Source organism: Bactrocera tryoni, chromosome 5, assembly GCF_016617805.1.
Source record: "Bactrocera tryoni isolate S06 chromosome 5, CSIRO_BtryS06_freeze2, whole genome shotgun sequence".
In the NCBI taxonomy this organism is placed as follows: Eukaryota; Metazoa; Arthropoda; class Insecta; order Diptera; family Tephritidae; genus Bactrocera; species Bactrocera tryoni.
Genome location: NC_052503.1, coordinates 65,431,071 through 65,453,082, shown reverse-complemented (window position 1 = coordinate 65,453,082; position 22,012 = coordinate 65,431,071). Strand labels below are relative to the sequence as shown.

General features: G+C 36.7%; 4 protein-coding genes across 5 annotated transcripts; 1 reads left to right on the top strand and 3 right to left on the bottom strand.

Moving 5' to 3' along the window:
- The first annotated feature begins 395 nt into the window (after positions 1-395).
- Positions 396-21,157, top strand: LOC120777073 (ATP-dependent helicase brm). Its single transcript, XM_040108200.1, has 5 exons — positions 396-1,367; positions 1,430-1,512; positions 14,773-16,899; positions 16,963-18,559; positions 19,704-21,157. Exons 1-5 carry the CDS (start codon positions 698-700, stop codon positions 20,582-20,584), a joined length of 5,358 nt encoding a protein of 1,785 aa, XP_039964134.1. The 5' UTR covers positions 396-697; the 3' UTR covers positions 20,585-21,157.
- LOC120777075 (inositol monophosphatase 2-like) lies at positions 1,512-3,739 on the bottom strand. Its single transcript, XM_040108203.1, has 3 exons — positions 2,893-3,739; positions 1,924-2,027; positions 1,512-1,864 (listed from the first exon to the last, which is right to left on the bottom strand). Exons 1-3 carry the CDS (start codon positions 3,610-3,612, stop codon positions 1,597-1,599), a joined length of 1,092 nt encoding a protein of 363 aa, XP_039964137.1. The 5' UTR covers positions 3,613-3,739; the 3' UTR covers positions 1,512-1,596.
- On the bottom strand, positions 5,824-7,617 carry LOC120777077 (inositol monophosphatase 2). The gene is made up of 3 exons (XM_040108206.1): positions 6,785-7,617; positions 6,432-6,535; positions 5,824-6,368 (listed from the first exon to the last, which is right to left on the bottom strand). The coding sequence occupies exons 1-3, from the start codon at positions 7,262-7,264 to the stop codon at positions 6,101-6,103; spliced, it is 852 nt and encodes a 283-aa protein (XP_039964140.1). The 5' UTR covers positions 7,265-7,617; the 3' UTR covers positions 5,824-6,100.
- LOC120777076 (inositol monophosphatase 1) lies at positions 7,863-11,688 on the bottom strand. Of its 2 annotated transcripts, XM_040108205.1 has the most exons (4): positions 11,523-11,688; positions 10,923-11,411; positions 10,741-10,844; positions 7,863-8,217 (listed from the first exon to the last, which is right to left on the bottom strand). In XM_040108205.1, exons 2-4 carry the CDS (start codon positions 11,406-11,408, stop codon positions 7,941-7,943), a joined length of 867 nt encoding a protein of 288 aa, XP_039964139.1. In that variant the 5' UTR covers positions 11,409-11,411; positions 11,523-11,688; the 3' UTR covers positions 7,863-7,940. The 2 variants fall into 2 exon arrangements, with proteins under 2 accessions (XP_039964139.1, XP_039964138.1); XM_040108204.1 differs by having other exon boundaries at positions 10,923-11,688.
- Positions 21,158-22,012: the final 855 nt, after the last annotated feature.

Here is a 22,012-nt window from a genome sequence, read left to right as displayed (position 1 = left end):
AATGATTCCACATACATAAGCTTTACAGTAAATTGGGTAATGCAATACGAAAATTACAAAACTTTTCGTTCTGATGTTGAAGTAAAATCATATGGTTAGCAAAATTACCTTTATACTCATCAGTATATTAGTTTATTAATAGAGCATGTTTTCGGAAAAGCCGCTATGCTGAACATTTACCTTTTAATATATTATTAACAATGATAATAATTTAGATAGATTTTAGTGCTTTTAGTGTAAATATATATATATAATCAAATATTTGACTTAAATTTTTATAATTACAACTTTCGATAACGTCGCCACATATTTGACAGCCGGTATGCAGTATTACCAACATGAATTTGACGTTTACATATACTTCATGGCAGCCATTGAAATTTCTCGTCGCGTCGTCTTTGCAAAACAAAAACTGTGTGTGTGATCTAAAAAGTCGCAAAACTTACTAATTTAAAGTAAAAAATAGACACAAAAATGTTCAAACGCAAACTGTGAATCCATATTCGCGTAAACGTGTTTATATAAGTGTAAAATTTGTATTATTCGCAGCAAAAATAAAGTTTGAATAGTAGATTCACATAACAAATTTTGCATTTGTGTTCGTATAGATACTTGCCTAATTCCTCACACTATTTCGCTGGGAGGCTCCTATTTTGCTGTTTTCTGTGCTAAAATTATTTAAATTTGTTGGGTGAATATGACATCACCCTCGCCCGCTAACAGTCCAATGCCTCCTCCCCAGGCGCCACCAGCACAAAGCCCATCACCTTCGCCGCACAGTCCTTATCCACATCAACAAATGTCGCAGGGGCCGCCAGTGCAGCAAGGGCCTTCTGGTGCAGGCCCATCAGGTCCACCACATGGACCGCCACAACAACCGCATATGCAAGGACCGCCACCACATAGTCAACACGGTCCAATTCCACCCGGCGGTCATCACGGCCCCCCGCCTCCTCCTGGTCATCCTGGTGGTCCATATACACATCCTATGCAGCATGCACCACCTCATGGCTCTCCGCATGGACCACCACAACATCAACAACACGGTGCAATGCCGCCAGGACAACATGGTGTAGGTCAGCATGGTCCACCACCACCACATGGGCAAGGTCCTCCAGGTCAGCATGGACCACCACCGCCAGGCAGTGGTGGTGCACCGGGTAGTGGCCCGCCAATGTCACATGCCCCACCACCGCATGGCGTACCGCCACCACACGGACCACCTGGACCGCAACAGCAACCGGGTGTACAAGGAGCGCCCCCACCGCATATGAATGGTCCACCAGGTCAAGGACCACCTGGTCCGCCAGGTCCACCCGGACCGCCACCACAAGGACATCACATGCCACCGCATCATCAAAGCATGGGTTCGTATTTGCATATATAATAAATTTTTTTCGTACATTTAATTGCATAATATATTTTACAGGCCCGCATATGGGAATGCAAATGGCGCCTCAAGGTCCGAATATGCCACCAATGGGTTATCAAACACATGGAATGCCGCCAAATGTAAGTTCTTTTTATAATTTTTATTTTTAAAACACTCTATACAAAAGTTTCGCAAAAATTAGAACCAGTTTTATAACAAAGAAATTATTTAAATGTGAAAGCCAGTGCATCAGCCTCTTCAATTAAACCGACCATGATTTTTACTAGTTCGGGCGAGGTTGCGGCTGTCAAATCGGGTTTCATAATATTAAATTCCCCTCCTTTGCTATGATACAGCAAACCACCGGCTTCACGTAATATCACTGCGCCAGCAGCTATATCCCAAGGCATTAAATCTTCAACATGGTAGCAATCAAAGCAGCCGCTTGCAACGTAGCAGAGTGTCAATGCGGCACTGCCCATGCAACGTGTGCTGTAAAGGTGAACGATTTTTTGTGAATTACTTTATAATTATACAAATTATATGCATACCCTGCGCTATGAGCCGCGAGTTTAGAGAGGCGCTTCACATACTTATCACGAACTGATGCGGCGTGAATAATTGAAACTTCAAAAGCTAGAACTGCATCGTTCATCTGAAATGTACAAATAGTGAAAGAAAAAAAATAATATTAATATTTAAAAATTAAAATTTTTTTTCTAAAGTGCATTTTAGTTCGTTTATCTTCTTATTGCAAATAAATTGTTTGCTTATACCTAGAGAAAGGTTATAAAGATATTTATTACTATCACGAAACGAAATCGCATATTAATATGCAATATGCACAATGCAAACAATTATTTGCACATTAACGTAGAATCTAATTATTTGCGCTTATGTTGAACGGTTACTATTAAAAATTAAAGGTTTTTTCGGGTTCTTTTCTAAACATATCGCATTACCGAACTTTACACGGACTGCATTAGCACAAACATTGTCATCTCTGCTCTGCTTTAATAAACGATTTAAGGCATTTTTATACCCATGAATATCAATGAAAGGATTGCGAGTTTAAAAAAAGGTTATTATAGAATTTTGAAAAAAATAATTATTTGATTAATTAAAATAATTTATGTAAATTAGTGAGTAAAATATTAGAATTTTCGTAGTGTCATATGTATGTTTTGCATTGATTATCAAGTTCTTGTATAATCTTTATATGGAAACTTTTTAACTTGACGATATATCTTCACGAAATTTGGTGTGGTTTGTTGCCCAGAGTAACGGTACAATCTCCTAATAAATTGTCCAGATCGGACTACTATAGCATATAAAAGCCATACAAACTGGCTTTTCTTTGTTTATGTTTTTGTCGTTTTCGTTAATCGTAGTTTATCGTTTTCTAATACTTTAAGAAAACCTCCTTAAAGATAACAAATTATCTATACTAACATTTTCAGTTTAAATTATGTTATACACCCAAATACATATTTGTGAACATTCAATTGAATAATACTCACTTCGGTACATTTTCTCACATGAATACGTTGACCATTCAAATATGCGCCGTGACCCTTCCATGCCGAATACATTTCATTTGCAATGGGATTATATACAATACCCACCACCAATTCCCGATTTATGGCCAAACCCACTGATATGCACCAATGTGGTATGCGGTGTATGAAATTGGTGGTGCCATCTATGGGATCAATAATCCATGTGGGTGCATCAGTCAACTCAGGTAGTTTGCCGCTCTCCGACGCACTCTCTTCGCCGATAAATTTAGATTCTGGAAAAGCTGTTTGCAAACCATCAACCAGTATATCCTCTACTTTTTTATCATATACAGTTACTAAGTCGTAAGCAGCTGTTTTTTGTTTATAATCTGCATCAGCAACGCCGTAACCTTCACGTAGTAGTGGACCACATTTCATAACAATTTCCAATGCAACATTATAGTAGTTATGTATTTTTATATCATCACTTGTATTTGACATTTTTGTCGTTGTTTGTATTGTGCGTAGCTTTGATGGGAAGTAATTTTTGAAGGACAATAACGTCGTAGTATTGTTGGCGGTAGCGACGTGCGTATGTCTTCTTATTACACTATACTCGTTTGGCTTGATGTTTGTTACAGCTCGTATTGTAGCTACTACACCCGCTGTGCCCTTATTGAGCAAGAACTCTTTACACTGATGTATCGCCAACAACTGACTACTTAGCGTCAGCATTTTCATATAAATTTGCGATTATTTGTTTTAAAACTTAAGATGAGCGTACTAGAAGAGCGCGAGAACGACGAAAAAATGATAAAAATGGGTTGTGCGCACATCGGCACATAAAGCAGTGGCGAAAACTAACTACTGGCTGCAATTTATTTTCATGGAGTGATACTGAATTTTGTGTTGTTTTTTTGTGTTTATAAATGTGTGAGAGCAAGTTTTATCACGTTCTCTTTAAGTGACTTGCATAAAAATAAATAAGGTAGAAGATTTTTGTTGTGTACATCCATATCAAAGCATTTAAGTATTATTTTTTTTTTTCATTTTTCTACATTTATTCGGTCAAAAGTTTTTATTTTGTGTTATTAAAGTTATAAACACCACTTTAACACAAAAATAAATTTTAGTAAATAATAAAATGCATAACCAAAATAAACAAGAAAAAAAAACGTGAAATTCTTTTGCATCGCAGCCATAATACCCTTTACAAATAAAAAAAGGTATTTTGTATAAGAATTTGATTTTGTTCACTAATTTGTATGGACGCAATCTATATGTTATAGTGGTTCGGTCGGAACACTTTGTTCAGACATTGCACCATTGCCCATTGCGAAATAATCCATGCTAAACTTCGTGTATCTTTTCAAATAAAAGAGTTCTAAATACAAGAATTTGATTTCGATCGTCCAGTTTGTATGTCAGCTATATGCTATAGTGGTCCGATATTGGAGGTTCTGACAAATGATTAGCGCTTTGGCGAGAAGAGGACTTGTGCAAAATTCGATATCTCCCAAAGGAACTGGTTTGCATATATGTATACAGATAGGTGGATATGGCTAAATGTTGTAGCCGCAGAATTCTGCCGAGTTGAGAGTTTTTGGCCGGATAAAAACCCGAGTCCATTCCGTGGACGCTACTATCTTGTGAACGGCTGCGACATGGCTAAATCGACTCAGCTCCTGACGCTGTTTATTTATAATTTATATTTTATAGGATTTCCGATGCTTTTTTCTGGGTCTTACAAACTTCGTGGTCAACTTAATGCACTCTGTTCAGGCTATAAATATTACTCACATGCATTGTCTTAGCGCTCTCATCGTCTTTTTATCTTATCTTTTTTGCCATAAATCTGAATTAGATATGGGCAACTTGGTTTTTTATTTGTTTAGCAATTTGCATAGAGACTTAAGCTGAAGCTGAATGAGAATATGCAATAAAATTATAAACTACCTGCATATATAATAAGTAGATCGAACACACATGCATACAATATATGTACATATGTATATGTATGTACATATGTATGTACAGCTGCGAGTAATGAAATAGTAGTGTGTACCAACACTAAATCTTTTTCAATTGTTAACAATGGCTCTGGTTGCATTGCAAATGTAAAGCTATAAATAAAAAGAATTTAGTTCATACAGACAGTATACGTTTTATTAGTCAAAACGTTATGTCACATGAAAATTAAGTGGAGCTAAAGCAGTAGTGCATAGAAAAAGTTATCTTAAATGATCGTTGACAGATATACTTGAAGTACTCTCTCTATCTATACTTAGTACTTGGTAATATGACTTTTATTTTTAGTTACAACTATTCAACTAGAACATGGACATAGCATTATACTGGAGCCACTATGTTTTAAAGCTTTTGTGCTTCCCCATATACTCTCGAGGCACTTTCCCGTCATAAAGTATAATTTTCGGCTCTTCAGTCCAAGTATCTTCACAATATGAATTAATTCGTCCCGGATATCTGCAACAGATACTATTGGTCGGGTTTTGACATACATACCTGACAGTAATTCAGTCGCCAAAGTTATTGTATTGGAGATCATTACCCTTCTGCACTTTTTTTTTAAGTTTTGCTGCTTATATAAGGTTACTAATCAATTTTCCTTCTTGAGAATTACAAACATCGCAATACTATCTGTTCATTTTCAAATTGAGTGCAATAGGTTCTTTCCATATTACAGAATGTTATTCTAAAATTGATTTCAATTTCCTATGTGATTCGAAATATATGTATATGTATAAAAATTTAGGTATTTAAAGTATGTCCAGTATTATTTCATTGCTCGCAGCTGTATTTATATATATGTATTCCATTTTTTAATTGGAAAAATTCGCACAGTATATCAACATATTTACAATGAAACTTGAGAACTTTTTGTAAATATTACAATAACCATTTTTTTTATATATATATACAGATAGATACATATATGTTTGCATGCATGTATTCAACACGAAATTGAACATTTTTACATTGTGTACGAATTTCGCAAGCTTCATTCCATTTATTTAATACATATCAATACTGATTTTAAATTTTCTACAATTTCGTTTTTCCATATTTGATATTAATTCCACAATTCATTTTATTTCCAACCTTTAACTAACCTCTAACCTTTATCACTTATTAGCCACTATTTTTACCTTATTTTGTTTTTTTCAAATCACAATTTATAGGATATTTTTTTAAGTTTTCAGATATCATCTCACAATTGATATTCTGTTATTTGATCAGCTTCATTGATCAAACCAATAACATCTTGCGCCAGTTCAGGTGTCGCTGCTGCGATGCAATCCGGTTTCATAATCGAAAATTCGCCACCTTTTGAATGGCACACTACGCCTCCTGCTTCGCGTATTATTAACGCGCCGCCTGCTATATCCCAAGGCTGTAGATCCTCAACAGCGAAACAATCAATGCTGCCGCGCGCCACATAGCAGAGAGATGCAGCAGCGCTACCAATGCCACGGCAACTAAATGTGCAGGGAAGGATTGAAAGTTTTTAAAGTAAATAATTATATATTCCATTCCATTACCCGATGGAATTGGCAGTCAGTGTACACACCCGTTTCATGTGCTTATCACGTATAGCTGGTCTTTGTATAAGTGACAGTTCGGTTCCAAAAATACCAGTTTTCATCTGGGAATGATGGAAAATAATGGAGAAAAATTAATATATTAAAAGTTACTTATTAATTAATTTCAGTTATTGAAACATCAAACAAAAAAAATATTTTTATAAAAAAACTTAACTTCGAAATAAATTATCCTCAAATTATTTACACGTACTAGTTCTAATAATATTTAATTATTCTTATCTACTGATAATTCACAAAACTTGATATCAAGTTCTTTACTCTCTATAATACTCCTCACCTATGTTACTCACTTTCGTACACTTGCTCACGCTAATGGGTTTTCCATTGAGATATGCACCATGTCCTTTATATGCTGAGTACATCTCATTCACCACTGGAATATACACTATACCAACCACCAACTCCTTATTAATGGCCAAACCCACCGATATGCACCAATTCGGAAAACGGCGTATAAAATTGGTAGTGCCATCTATGGGATCAATGATCCATGTGGGTGCATCTGTTAATACCGGCTCACTATTGTTTTCCGCTGTAGCTTCCTCACCGATAAATTTCGTTTCGGGGAATGCTTTCTGCAATCCTGCGATGAGTAGATCCTCTACCTTCTTATCATATACAGTTACTAGATCATAGAATGCCGATTTCGTTTTGTAATTAGCATCAGCTTGTGCATAACCTTCACAAGCGACCGGGCCACTTTTCATAACCAATTCCAAGGCGACATTATAGTAGTTACGTATTGCTTCTGCTTCAACGCTGTCGGACATTTTTAGTTTATATAAATAATATAAAAAGGGTTACGAACTAATTTTCTATTCGTTTTGGTTTATAATTTTTATTTCCGTGTTTCTGAAATATTTTTAGGTATTTGCTCTTCGCACAGCAACTTTTTCGAGCGATGTATCGCTTCCAACTGATTGCTGAGTATTTATGTTACAAAGCAGTACCGCATTGACTAGGCTCTCCAAGCAGAGAGACTCAATTTGAGGAGCAGCGTTCGGGGAAATTTATTAGTGTGAGAGCGTTTGCACTTTAATTCTTTTCTCAAATACAATAAACATTAAAAATACAACAAACAAAAACAGAAATAAATAATTGATAAAAAATCGCTACTCATCAGAGCCGTCTTGCCTTAACAACTGTCATTGATTAGTCTGTTTTTGTTCACCATTCGCATGACGTTTTGTCACTTCCGCTCTAACAGCTGATTGCTGCCGTAGCGTAAATTTTCTATGCTATTTACATTTTTTATTTCTACTAATTTTAATAAATATAAACTAATGCAAAACAATTTAATATAATTCAAAATGTAACATTTTATTCAACAATTTTTATTTAATTATATTAAGAAAAAAAAAATATTTAAAGAAATTTGATATTACAAAATTTAAGTACATAACAATAAGAAACCTGCTAGCCCAAATTTCAACTTTCAACCAAACTTTATAGCTCCTCGCCGCCCACAGATTTCTCTTGATCGGCTTTCCTTATGAGCTCTTCCATATCTTTGCGCAACGACTCGGTGCCAGCGCATATTAAATCTGGTTTCATAATTTCAAATGGTCCGCCATAGGGATGTGTTACCACGCCACCGGCTTCGCGTATAAGCAAATAACCAGCAGCACAATCCCATGGGTACATGTCTTCGATGTGAAATGCATCCAAGTTTCCGGCAGCTACCATGCATAAGGAATCCACGACACATGCATAGGCGAGTAATCTGAAAGTGGCAGAAAAATAATTTCGAGTGTGGAGCGTAATTGAATGCAAAGAGATGTACTCTTTAACTTTGTAAAGAGCTCAAAGAGCGCGATTTGGCTTTGTGTTTCTTGTTTTATTTCTTCTTGATTTGTTTTTGTTTTTTCTCTTGTGATTTTGGTATTGTTCCTTTTGCTTTTGCAAACTTTTTATTTTTCAAATTTTTTATCATTATATTGATCTGAAATTATTGTGAAGCGACAATAAAAAATGAAGGCTTTAATTTTACTTACGTATTATATTGTCGCTTCATAATAATTTCAGATCAATAAAAATCAGTTGTAAATACTGTGTTTGTTTGTTCGTTGTTTGTTAAGTCGGAGAGTGTCAAAGAACTTAATTATATTGTATTTTTTTACATGCTCTGAGCAGATCTCGTGCAGATTGGTTTTTAGGGGGCTACAGATGTTGAAATTATCCCACCATCTACATACATATTTTAAGTTTATATTTTAAACTTTTTTATGTTCAGCCAAAAACAGCAAATTATTATATATTTTTTTTGTTAAGGCTTCATATAACCAATTCAATAACTTCCATCTTCTTTCTTGTTTTAATGGAAAAAATAATATTCAATTAGGAAAATAATAGGTACGTGTTAATAAATATAATAACAGGATGAAGTATGATAAAAAATATACAATATTAAAAAAAATTAAGGGAAACAATTAACTGATTTTATTAAAAAATAAATGCTAAGAAAAACGGAAGTATAATATACGAGTATAATATACATAAATAAAATAATTACAGAAAAAAATTTTAAAATTTAAATAATTTAACTTACTTTAAGATAAAAAAAAATATTTTTTTCAAAACTCGATTCAATGGTTTTCGTTCTCCTTCTTGACTTGATTGAATATAACATATAAACAAAAACAAGTAAAAAGGAATAATTTACGACAACAATTAAATGAAAAATTATTCATAACAGAAAAATAATGATTAAAACAAGTAATATTAAATATAAAAGCAGACCAAAGTATGATATATATAAAATAAAAACATGGAAAAAATTTTTAAGTGAAAAAAAATTAATTAATTTAAATTAAAAACAGAAATGTTGAATAAAATGTAAGCATAATATCATACAAACAAAATATATAGACAAAACTTAAAATTGAAAAAATATAATACATTAACTTCATTTGAAATTAAAAAAAGATGATATTAATAAAAATAATAAAATGAATAGTAATTTAAGAAATAATATTAATTTCAAAATAATAATGATTATTAAAATAATAGCAATTTAATTTTTTTCGCTCTAACTTAAACAATATTAAAAATTAAATTATCTTTATCCGCAAATGATTTTATTGCCTAATTTGAGAATCACGAGTGAATTACGTAAATCCCTTTGCACTTATCTTAAGCTTGTTTAATATATTAGGTTGCTCTTTTTGATGCTATAAAAAGAAAACTGTTGACCTTAAAATTTTCTTAAATTGAATAAATATGCATAAGATCCCCTTAAAAATTAATCTGTTTCCTTATTGCACAAATGACTTACATGCGAAGAGATTCATTATACAAATGGTAAATGTTGCATTAAGGTCTTATCAGATCTCAGTTTATGGACATATATATACTACTGTGGCAAAAAATAGTAAGACTTTTTAATTTTAATTTCGCGCGAAAACCCATTCGTCGAAATTACTTTTTTTCTATGACTATCAGTGACATCAAAATAATCATTAGTGTTTAGCATACTTTTGTATTTCGGAAGTACATAAAGTGTATTCGGCGATTTTTACATTGAATGGAATTATTCAACAAACACGTTCTATTAAATTTTGTGTGGGGAATAAAATTTTTGGTGGTCCGCTCCGGGGAAACAGTTTTCGAGCCAATTGAAGACATTAAACGTGAATCGCTCGGCGTTGGCACAAGTGTATCGAGGCCAATGGGGATTATTTTGAGGGGACGGAATAGATTTTGAAGAATAAATTTAGAATTTTAAAATAATGAACAAAGTCTTACTATATTTTGCTTATAGTAGTACAACCAAGGACTGTCAACTCGGCACCATGCCTCGAAATTACTTCAGGAATGTTTTCTGCCGCTACAACCACAACAACACGTACATAACTTTTTCGCACGAGACTTGAGTTTCGTCATTATGTTTTAACTATTTTGTTTAGTATACAATTTTGCTGGAAATCTGTCAATAGGTATAGAACGTCTATGTCAAAAACATGTCTAAATTTTGAATTTGGTTTGACAGCTATTTCTACAGCATATTCTATACCCCTAAAAAACCACCCTGTATATGTAAAATAAATGAATTTTGTTAAGATCTCTTTTCCAGAAAAAGGCTGAATGTTGTGGGTAAATATTTATTGAAGGCTTTCCGATCTGCGACATACACAGCTAAAAGCTCCTATTCTCTACTTAAAATTAAATATATGTAAATAATATGACTAGGCACATACGATGTTTGTTATGTAAATTTACTACCAATGTCTAAAACTTTATCTCTTACCTTCTAGCAGACGCGCCGATATGATATATCCGTTTTATATGCTTGTTACGTATTTTATGAGCGTGTAGCAACGACACCTCGTATGCCACATTCGCTTCGCTGATCTGTGAATTTTATGAAAATTTATTGCACGCATACACAGTAAATGCCTGACATTAATTACGCCATTTCAAGTGACTTACTTTAGCAATACTGCTAACGTGTATAGGCTGCCCATTGCAAAAGGCGCCGCCACCCAGTTTTGTTGTGTACATTTTCTGCTGCACTGGATTGTTGATGATGCCCAAAACGATTTGTTTATTCACCGCCAAACCGATTGAGACGCATACGTGCGGTATCTGTTTGATAAAATTCGATGTGCCATCGATGGGATCAATGATCCAAGTCGGTGCATCCGTTAGCGCTTTTGTTACATGATTATTTTTGGCTGTATCCTCTTCGCCGATGAACTTATGCTCCGGATAGCGTGCCAATATTTGTTCAATTAGAAATTCTTCGATTTTATTATCGTAATCAGTGACCACATCGTAGAATGCTGTCTTGATGCTGATCTGCTTGCCGACCTCCGCATAACCCTCGAGCAATAACTCGCCAGCGCGCTGCGCAAGCGGATACATAAAATCGAAAAATTCGTCGATCAGCTGTGGGCTGGCCATACCTGTTTGCATTGGCTATTTGGTTTTTAAAATAATAATTGTTCGTTAAATTGAAATTGATTTTAATTTCTTGATTTCTTGTCGCGCTTTATTAAGTGTCTCGATTTGTATGTATGTTTTTACTACCTATATTTTACTTTTCCCTCACAAAGCTATCGATGTGGACGCAAAAAATAACGTTTACAAGCTTCACCAAAGTTCAGCACTCAACTGAATGGAATATATGCTTTTGCAGCTGATTCCACTCGCTCAAACGCTACTGATTCATAACGATTGTTGTATCTCCTTTATTTCCACTTTTTACTCTGCGTTTGCCCGGTTCGTTATTTGTTTTTTCTTCAAATTTTAATTACGATTAAATAAAAATTCTCACCGTTCGTCGGCAACAGAAGCAGCTCTGGGTTTGCCATCGTATATATTAAAATGTTGTTTGAGAGCGTAAATCATCGAGTCATTACTTTGATAAATGAAAGTCAGAATTGCAGAAAAATATTGATGTTATTTAACAAGTGGGTGCATTTATCAGTGTTTGAGCACTGACGCTATTAGTTTGCTATCAATATTTGCTTGTGAAAATGCTGTCATAAATTTTGAAAGAAACTGTATTGGTTATAACAGTTGCCATAGAAAATGAAGCGAAATTCATTTGTCAGCCAAATCTGTCGCATATATAACTTCTTTTGACGTTTTCCTGTTCTTCAAACCCTTTAATCAGCTCGTGCTTGAAGTTTTAAGTTTTGTTGTCTTCTAGAACATATCCTTACCTCAAGCCATTTACACAGAAAGTGCTATTTACAGTATGAAACGAATACCCACCTCAAGATATTTCACCGAAAGGTTCACTTATTGTTTACAACCACTACTGAAAATCTTGGAAATATTGCAAACATGATATGCTCTCACTTAGCTTAAGTCGAGTTAAGGGTTTAAAGCGATTTATTGAATTTAAAAAAATGATATTTTTGCACATATATCGAATGGACATATTTGAAATTGAACTGACAAATAGTTTCGGAATTCAACACGTAATCGGCTTCCAACACGAAACCCGTTTTTCTCAACACGCTGTCGATTTGGTTTTTAGATTTGAGATAATTTTAAGCAAACAAAACATTCTTGCCTACTGACAACATTTTTCTCACGTTTTGTCATGATTTTTCTTGATTTTGTTTCACGTGTCTCCCCGTTACTAACGAAAATGGCTAAAAACTCTAAAAATAATTGAAATGCCAATTTAAAACGAGTATTTGTTGGTTTAAAATACTTCAAATCGAAAAATTGTGCGTTTTTTGGTATAGTTTTTTTAGTAACGAGCGCACCTTCGTAAAACACCAATATTGCTTAACCATTTGTCTTTGAGTTTCCGCTATAAAAAACTTTGCAAAAGTTATACTAACGATATTTTCGATTATATCATAAAGGTTGAATACTGCATTGGAAACTTTCAAAGTGTTATTACTATATATGTACATATATATGTAATTGTTTGCATTTGTATGCATGTTTTTCGGTTGGTTTAGACTGTTTAATTCTCTTGTAAACTTAGTTATCTTATGTTATGAGAGATTGTTTGAGCAGTTTAGAGAGATTTATCAAACTTATTACTAGATGAAAATAAATTGTTCAAAATTATAAAAAGTTTCGGTCGAAACCTAGAATCTTAAATATTTGTGAAAACAAAAGTTTGTTGAGTGTCGCAGGCATAAGAATGCTCAAGAGTAACCAACTAACTACACATGGAATAGCAACTATCTGACTCTATTATTTTTTTTCTTGTTTGCTGTATACATTTTTGTATTCATTTAAAAATTGATGGACCTTTTAAACAGCAGTTATATTAACAAAACTATAATACCCCGTGTGCAGCATGTAAACTCGGGTGTAAAGATGTACCATATATGTAATAGGAAGTCGTGATTTGTTGCTGTCATTTTTTCATATTTTCCAGCGTTCATTGTAGGTTAAACGCTACTACAGTTATCTGTAAGAAGCAATTCTTATCAAAGTTGTAGCACTGGAAAATATACAAGTTTTTGTTTTTACTACAAACCATATAAAAATAATATACAGTGTGTAATAAAAGTGGCGTGTCACATTGCAACAACGAAAACGACAATTAAAGGATCATCAACACAATGTATTGTGAAAGAGATTTGGTAAGATTCACTTCTTAAACATAAAATTTCTATATCAGTCAAGTCTTTTTCAAATATATCGAGCCAAATATAAGTGGATAATCGATAAACGGTTATCGTAGAAACGGTTTTATTAATAAAGCGTATTGACTAAATCTTTAGAGAACTGAAAACGGGTTTAACTCATAAACTTTATGTCAAAAGTTCCGGAAAAAGTTACAAAATATGCTGTGTTTAAGAGTTCAATTTTCGTTTTAAAATTTGTTTTTTTTTTCCTTCAAGGAAGCGAAATCCTGTAAGGCGGTATTTCAACAAAACTGTAATATATTTCAAACGAAAGTCTAAATTTGTGATGGTGGCATTTAAGCTTGTCAATGCTTTATATCGATAATCTAATTTAATTTTCGGTCTCTATGCGACATGCTTTCTAATCGAATCTTAGGGTTGACAAAATATATATATATATATATATATGTGACCTGGTCTACGGAAAGGGGGCTCAGGTGTCAAAAAAATCAATTTTCACTTTTTAGTTGATTTAGCTGACGAAACGAGTTGTTTATTTTTAACAGCTGTTTCCCAGAAAACTAGTTTTCGCACGTTAGCTCCCTTTTCGTAGACCAGGTCACATATATTGATTACCGCTTGTTGGCACGAAACCATGCGTTATCATGACAGTCTAAGGAACCGGAACGGAGCAGGACTGTCAACTCGGGACTATTCCTTGAAATTGCTTCAGGAATGTTTTATGCCGTTACAACAACAACAATATTTTGATTAGGCGTATTTGATCTCCTACTTTTCTGCTCGCTATAATTTATACTATCACTTCTTTGTTCGATTCGGGACCTTCCAAAGTTTGGCATAAACAAACAATATTCCCATGCACGTAATTTGCTTCACACAGTATCTCGTCTACTTCGATTTCTTATCACAATTTTAATTTAACAGCAATGATTTCCTTATTTCTCTAAATTAAGAATGGCTTGTGACTTTTGCAACTTAGTATCTCAGTATGACTCATGAGCAACAAATAAATCGAAATATAGCGGATAAAATATGGTATCATGTGGGTGAAAATTATGCAGATATGATAAAGTAAAATTAATATTTCTTTGGTAGATTTTGAGCAATAAACTCACCCAATACCTTTTTAGAATAATCGAATAAATATATAATATGCATTGTAATATCTATATTGTTCCCATCTTAATTTCGTGTATTAATTTTTCCAATTTAAGGGTCCACCGGCTCCCGGTCAGGGCCCACCACCCGGCGATCGTCCTGTACAGGAAAGTCTTACCGCACTACAACGCGCCATTGATACGATGGAGGAAAAGGGACTGCAAGAGGATCCACGCTACTCACAGTTACTCGCTATACGCGCCACCTCGAAGCATCAACATCTCACTGGCAATCAGGTGAATATGCTGCGCGCACAAATCACCGCCTACCGCTTGTTGGCGCGCAACAAACCGATTTCCATGCAAATGCAGCAACAATTAGCACCACCACAACCACAACAGCAACAGCAGCAGCAACAACAGCAGCAGGGTGGCGTACCGCCTGGACCACCCGGACCGCCGGGACAACACCCTGGCGTGCCAGTGCAACAGCAACAGCCGCAACCCGGACCAAGTGGTGCACCACTACCAGGCGCTGCCGGCAGCGCGGGCACACCACCGCAATGTCCAACACCGCCGGCAATTCCATACACGCAACAGCAGGTACCCGGTGGACCAAAGTTACAGCCACCACAACCACAACATGTGCAGCAACCAGTAATGCCACCAGGCGCTGGCGCACCACCAATGCCACCGCAACCAGATATGTCACATCAATTGCCGAATGGTGCTGGTGGCAAACCGAATGCCGGTCCACCGCCACCAATGATGGGTGGCAGTCAGCCACCGATTTCTTCGCCTATGCCAGCAACGATGGCGCAAGGTGTGCGTCCGGGCATGCCACAGGTGCCACCTGGCATGCCGCCACAAGTAACGCCCGGCATGCAAGCGCCCAAACCCGGCGCACCGCCACCACAGCAACCTATGCCGAAGCCCAATCGCATAACCACAGTCGCCAAGCCAGTTGGTTTGGATCCGATTACGCTGCTGCAAGAACGTGAAAACCGCATAGCATCGCGCATTTCGTTGCGCATGCAAGAGCTGCAGCGACTGCCGGCTACCATGCCGGAAGATTTGCGCCTACAAGCGGCCATAGAGTTGCGTGCGCTGCGTGTGCTTAATTTCCAGCGGCAACTGCGTGCCGAAATTGTACAGTGTACGCGACGCGATACCACGCTCGAGACCGCGGTCAACATTAAAGCGTACAAGCGCACAAAGCGTCAGGGTCTACGTGAGGCGCGCGCCACCGAGAAATTGGAGAAACAACAAAAATTGGAAGCGGAGCGTAAACGACGCCAGAAACATCAAGAATTCTTGGCAGCAGTGCTACAGCATGGCAAGGACTTTAAGGAGTACCATCGCAATAATAAAGCGCAGCTGGCTCGCGTCAACAAGGCGATTATGAATCATCATGCCAATGCGGAGCGCGAACAGAAGAAGGAGCAAGAGCGTATCGAGAAGGAACGTATGCGTCGTTTGATGGCCGAGGATGAAGAGGGCTATCGTAAACTTATCGATCAGAAGAAAGATAAACGTTTGGCGTTCCTGTTGTCGCAGACCGACGAATATATCAGCAATCTCACACAGATGGTGAAGCAGCACAAGGATGATCAGAAGAAGAAGAAGGAGGAGGAGAGCAAGCGCTTGGTGCAATACAAGAAAGAGCTACTAATGAGCGGCGAATACATGAATATCGATGAAAGCTGCATTGCAGCGGATATGCGCGTCACTGTTGTTGAGCAAGCAACAGGAGCGCGTCTCTCCGGTGAGGAAGCGCCCATGTTGAAGAACTTGCACAACTGGTTAGAGCGTCATCCTGGCTGGGATTGGATTGAATCCGATTCAGATGATGAAGGTGATGCTGAAATGCGTGCAGCAGACACCAAGGAGCACAACAAATCAAAGGAGGAGCAGGAAGAGAAGAAGGCCGAAGAGGCAGACAGCAAAGAAGCAACCAATATGGAGGATGCTAAAGACTTTATCAAGAAGGTTAAGGTGGAAGATGATGAGTATCGTACTGAGGAGCAAACCTACTACAGTATTGCGCATACCGTACACGAAAAGGTGACCGAACAGGCAAGCATTATGGTTAACGGACAATTGAAGGAGTATCAGTTGAAGGGTTTGGAATGGTTAGTATCGTTGTACAATAACAATTTGAATGGTATTCTGGCCGATGAGATGGGTTTGGGCAAGACTATACAGACTATTTCGCTGGTTACCTATCTAATGGATCGCAAAAAGGTGAGTGTAAATTGTGTTGTTTTTGTTGTTTATACTTAATTTTCATCTCTCTCTTTCCAAAAGGTCATGGGTCCTTATTTGATTATTGTGCCGCTCTCCACACTACCCAATTGGGTGTTGGAGTTCGAAAAGTGGGCGCCTTCCGTCGGCGTCGTCAGCTACAAAGGCAGTCCACAGGGTCGTCGCTTGCTGCAGAATCAAATGCGCGCCACTAAATTTAATGTGCTACTCACCACCTACGAGTACGTCATCAAAGACAAAGCAGTGCTTGCTAAAATCCAATGGAAATACATGATAATCGATGAGGGTCATCGTATGAAGAATCATCACTGTAAGCTTACACAGGTCTTGAATACACACTATATAGCGCCCTATCGCCTGTTGCTCACCGGTACACCGCTACAAAATAAATTGCCCGAATTGTGGGCTCTTCTAAATTTCTTGCTACCATCCATCTTTAAGTCCTGCTCCACTTTTGAGCAGTGGTTTAATGCACCATTCGCCACCACAGGCGAGAAAGTCGAACTGAATGAGGAAGAAACCATTTTGATTATTCGTCGTTTGCATAAAGTGTTGCGTCCCTTCTTGTTGCGTCGTCTCAAGAAGGAGGTGGAACATCAATTGCCCGACAAGGTTGAGTATATTATCAAATGTGACATGTCTGGTTTGCAGCGTGTGCTCTACAAGCATATGCAGAGCAAGGGTGTGCTACTTACCGACGGTTCGGAGAAGGGTAAACAGGGCAAGGGTGGCGCTAAGGCTTTAATGAACACTATTGTGCAGTTGCGTAAGCTTTGTAATCATCCATTCATGTTCCAACATATCGAGGAGAAGTATTGCGATCATACTGGCGCACACAGCGTTGCATCCGGTCCGGATCTGTATCGTGTATCGGGCAAATTCGAATTACTCGATCGTATTCTACCGAAGTTGAAGGCGAGCAATCATCGTGTATTGCTCTTCTGTCAGATGACACAGTGCATGACTATTATTGAGGATTATTTGAGTTGGCGTCAGTTTGGGTACTTGCGTTTGGATGGTACCACCAAAGCCGAGGATCGTGGTGAATTGTTGCGTAAATTCAATGCAAAGGACTCGGATTATTTCGTGTTCTTGCTGTCGACACGCGCCGGTGGTTTGGGTCTGAATTTGCAGACCGCCGATACGGTTATAATCTTTGATTCGGATTGGAATCCACATCAGGACTTACAGGCGCAAGATCGTGCGCATCGTATTGGTCAGCGCAATGAGGTGCGCGTTTTACGTTTGATGACAGTAAATTCGGTGGAGGAGCGTATCTTAGCAGCAGCGCGTTATAAGTTGAATATGGACGAGAAAGTTATTCAGGCCGGTATGTTCGATCAGAAATCGACGGGTAGTGAACGTCAACAATTCTTGCAAACGATTTTGCATCAGGATGACAATGAGGAGGAGGAGGAAAATGAGGTGCCCGATGATGAGGTTATTAATATGATGATAGCACGTAGTGAAGATGAGATAGAATTATTCAAGAAAATGGATATTGATCGCAAGAAGGAGGATGAGGAATTGCATCCAGGAAGAGAGCGTTTAATTGATGAATCTGAGTTACCCGATTGGTTGACGAAGGATGACGATGAAGTCGAGCGTTGGCATCAATACGACGAGGACACCATTTTAGGTGAGTTTCGCATATCAATTCGTATATAAACTGATTAAAATCGGACGAAGTTAAGGAGGTTCAATTGGCTTTAAGTAATTTTTGATGCTATAAGCGAAATATGTGTTAATTTCGAAAGCAATTCAGTTTAGGATTGAATTTTGACATAATTTCGCTTCAAAATTAATTTCGAACTTAAAATCGAATACAATTTATATGCGTACTTGATGTAGATTTCGGAGATAAATTTGAATAAAATATTTAAATTCGCACTTAATTATAAATTCCAACATATTGTCGATATCGAATTTAATTTCGAATTAAAATTTCTTTAAAATTCTACTTTAAACTTAAATTATGAAAATTTCGCATTTGAATTAAATTTACTACTTAAAGTCGAATTCGAATTTAAGTGAAATTTTGGAATTAAATGTCGAACTTGAATTAAAATTCGCACTTAATGACAAATTCGAATTTAAGTGGTACAAAAACATCGCAATTAAGTATAAATCCACACTTACAGCCAGTCTCGAACATATTATCGAAATCGAATTTGAATTTCGAATTAGAGTTTCATTAAAATTCTACTTTAAACTTAAATTCTGAAAATTTCGAATCAAATCTCGAATCTGAATTAAAATTCGTACTTAACGTCGAATTCGAATTTAAGTGGTACAAAATATCGAAATAAAGTCTAAATTTGCACGTAGTGTCAGTCTCGATCATATTATCGAAGTCGAATTTGAGTTTTATTAACTTAATTTTCTGTTATATTGCCATATTGATAAAAAACGAAAATCAATTTGGTATTGAATTTTTTGACAATTTAATTTCATATTTTATTTCGAACTTTATATGAAAAACTAATTAAATATCGATCTTTAATTTAAATTTGTACTTAATGCCGAATTCGAGTATAAGTTGATATACAATATCGAAATTAAGTCTAAGTTCGCACTTAATACTGAATTCGAACATATTTTAAAATTAGAATTTAATTTGAAATTAGAATTTCATTTTATTTCTACATTCAACTTAAATACGGTTAAAATTTTTAAAATTCAATTATGAATTCGAATTTTCTTAATCTTCCAATATAAATTTCAATTCTCTTTCGAATGTTTTTCGAGAATTTTTTATTCAATATATTATTTCCTTTTTACAGGTCGTGGCTCCCGTCAACGCAAAGAAGTTGACTACACGGACAGTCTCACAGAAAAAGAATGGCTCAAAGCCATTGATGATGGCGCTGAATTCGAAGAGGAGGAGGATGAAGACGATGCTAAGCGTAAGCGTCGTAAACGTAAAAATCGCAAAGATGAATCCGATGAAGATGAGTTAATTATGAAGCGACGTCGGCGTCAAAATATCGATAAGCGCCTCAAAAAGCAAATGAATAAGATAATGTCAGCCGTTATTAAGTACACGAACGACGATGGTCGTGTTCTCTCTGAACCATTTATGAAGCTACCATCACGTCAGCGTCTACCCGACTATTATGAAATCATTAAAAGACCTGTGGATATTAAGAAGATCTTACAACGTATTGAAGATTGCAAATACGGTGACATCAATGAGCTGGAGAAGGACTTTGTACAGCTATGTCAGAATGCACAAATCTACAATGAGGAAGCTTCGCTCATCTACCTAGATTCCATTGAACTACAGAAGGTATTCGTAAGTGCACGTGCACGTGTAACGGCTGCAGCAGCAGCAGCGGCGTCAGCAGCCGCCGCAGCTGGAAATGAGTCTGCAAGTGGTGGCGGCGGTGGCGGTGGCACTGCAGCCGGCTCAGAGGCTTCGGACAATGAAGAGGAGGAAGTTGGCGATGATGCTTCGGAAGATGAGGAAATTGCCACCACATCCACAGCGTCGGTGAAAATGAAATTGAAACTAAACAAATCATTGGCTACCGCACCGTCCACGCCAATACAGGCAGCACCAGTGAGCACTGCTGCGGCTACCACCTCCAAAAAGCAAACGCGCCGCAAACGTTCACAAAAGAAGTATACAATTTTCGATGATGATGACGACGACATTGATTAGCTGCCATTGGGCGTGGTTTTTGCGCTCAGCGCACAACAGGATTGTGTGGGCGGGGGAGGTGGTGTGAAGGCAAAGGCGAAGGCGGCGAATTCGAAAGCTAGAAGAGTACATAAGAATTTGGCGCAAGATGAATATGATGGTGACGTCGATAATGACGAGTAAGCAGCATTAAAGTTGAAATCTCTCGCTTGTAATTCGTACAATTTGGCTTTCAATACAATTTTCTTCTCATAAACATTTCGTAATGGCTTCAAAGGCTAATAAACATAATAATTATTTAATAAATAGTCTTATACCACGTAAGTTATTTAGCGGAAAACGGGATTTTATTAATGTGCCGCCTTATGCGTTTTTTGAGTTATCATAATAAATTAAGTTATTATGCTATTCTCCTTCAATTACTTACTTTGCAGATTATCGATATTGTAGTTTTTACGCAGCACAATTTTTAATACATATATTTAACAATTTTTTTCTGCTATCTTAAACATAAACATGTATTGCAAATGCATAAGTACTATGATTGAGTGCGCCAGCGCAATGGAATTATAAATAAAATTAATAACAAATCAACATTGAGTTGTTTAATTTTGAGACTGAAGTATGAGTGTTAGCCCCAACTCAAAACAAAACAACAAAAAAGTTAACTTTTGTTGCTACGAAGCTATAATATCCAAGATATTTATCTTGATTTGGAACGGTTAGGTTGTATAACGATCTCAAAAATTCGTTAAATTTTTTTGGGCGATTGTAGCGTTGCTTTGAACAATAATATGTGCCAAATTTCGTAAAGATAACTGTCAAATAAGAAAGCTTTTCACATAAGGACATGGTTTTGATCGCTGTTGTTGTTGTTGTAGCGGCAGAAAACATTTCTGAAGTAATTTCGAGGTATGGTGCGGAGTTGGCAGTACTTGGCCAGATAAAAATACGGGTCCGTTCCGGCTACTGAGACCCAACTCTTGTGGGAACGATAGTTTGTATAGCATAGTGGCTGAGTTTCTGAGACATTCATCTGATATTTGCGTACATACTGATGGACATGCCTATAGTAAATCGACTTAGGGGTCTCAATCACAGCGGTAGTATATATGGGGAGTGAGCGGGGCTATACCCCGATTTCATCCATTTCCTCGAAGTTCTTATAAAATTTGTACTCAGCTGATTTGGTTGTTGTAGCTTAAGTGGTTTAGGAGATATGTACAACAAACTTGTTAGAGGGCGAGGCCACGCTCACTTTTTTCCCCCAAGTGCCCCTTGCTACTGCGATCCTCTGTACCAAATTACAGCTTTATATCTTAATCTAGTGCCTAGTTATGACACTTTATATGTTTTCAATTAATGGCGATTTGTTAGCGTGGCAGTGGTCCGATTATTTGTACTAAGGAACCCACATACCAAGTTTCATCCAGATATCTCAACTTTTAC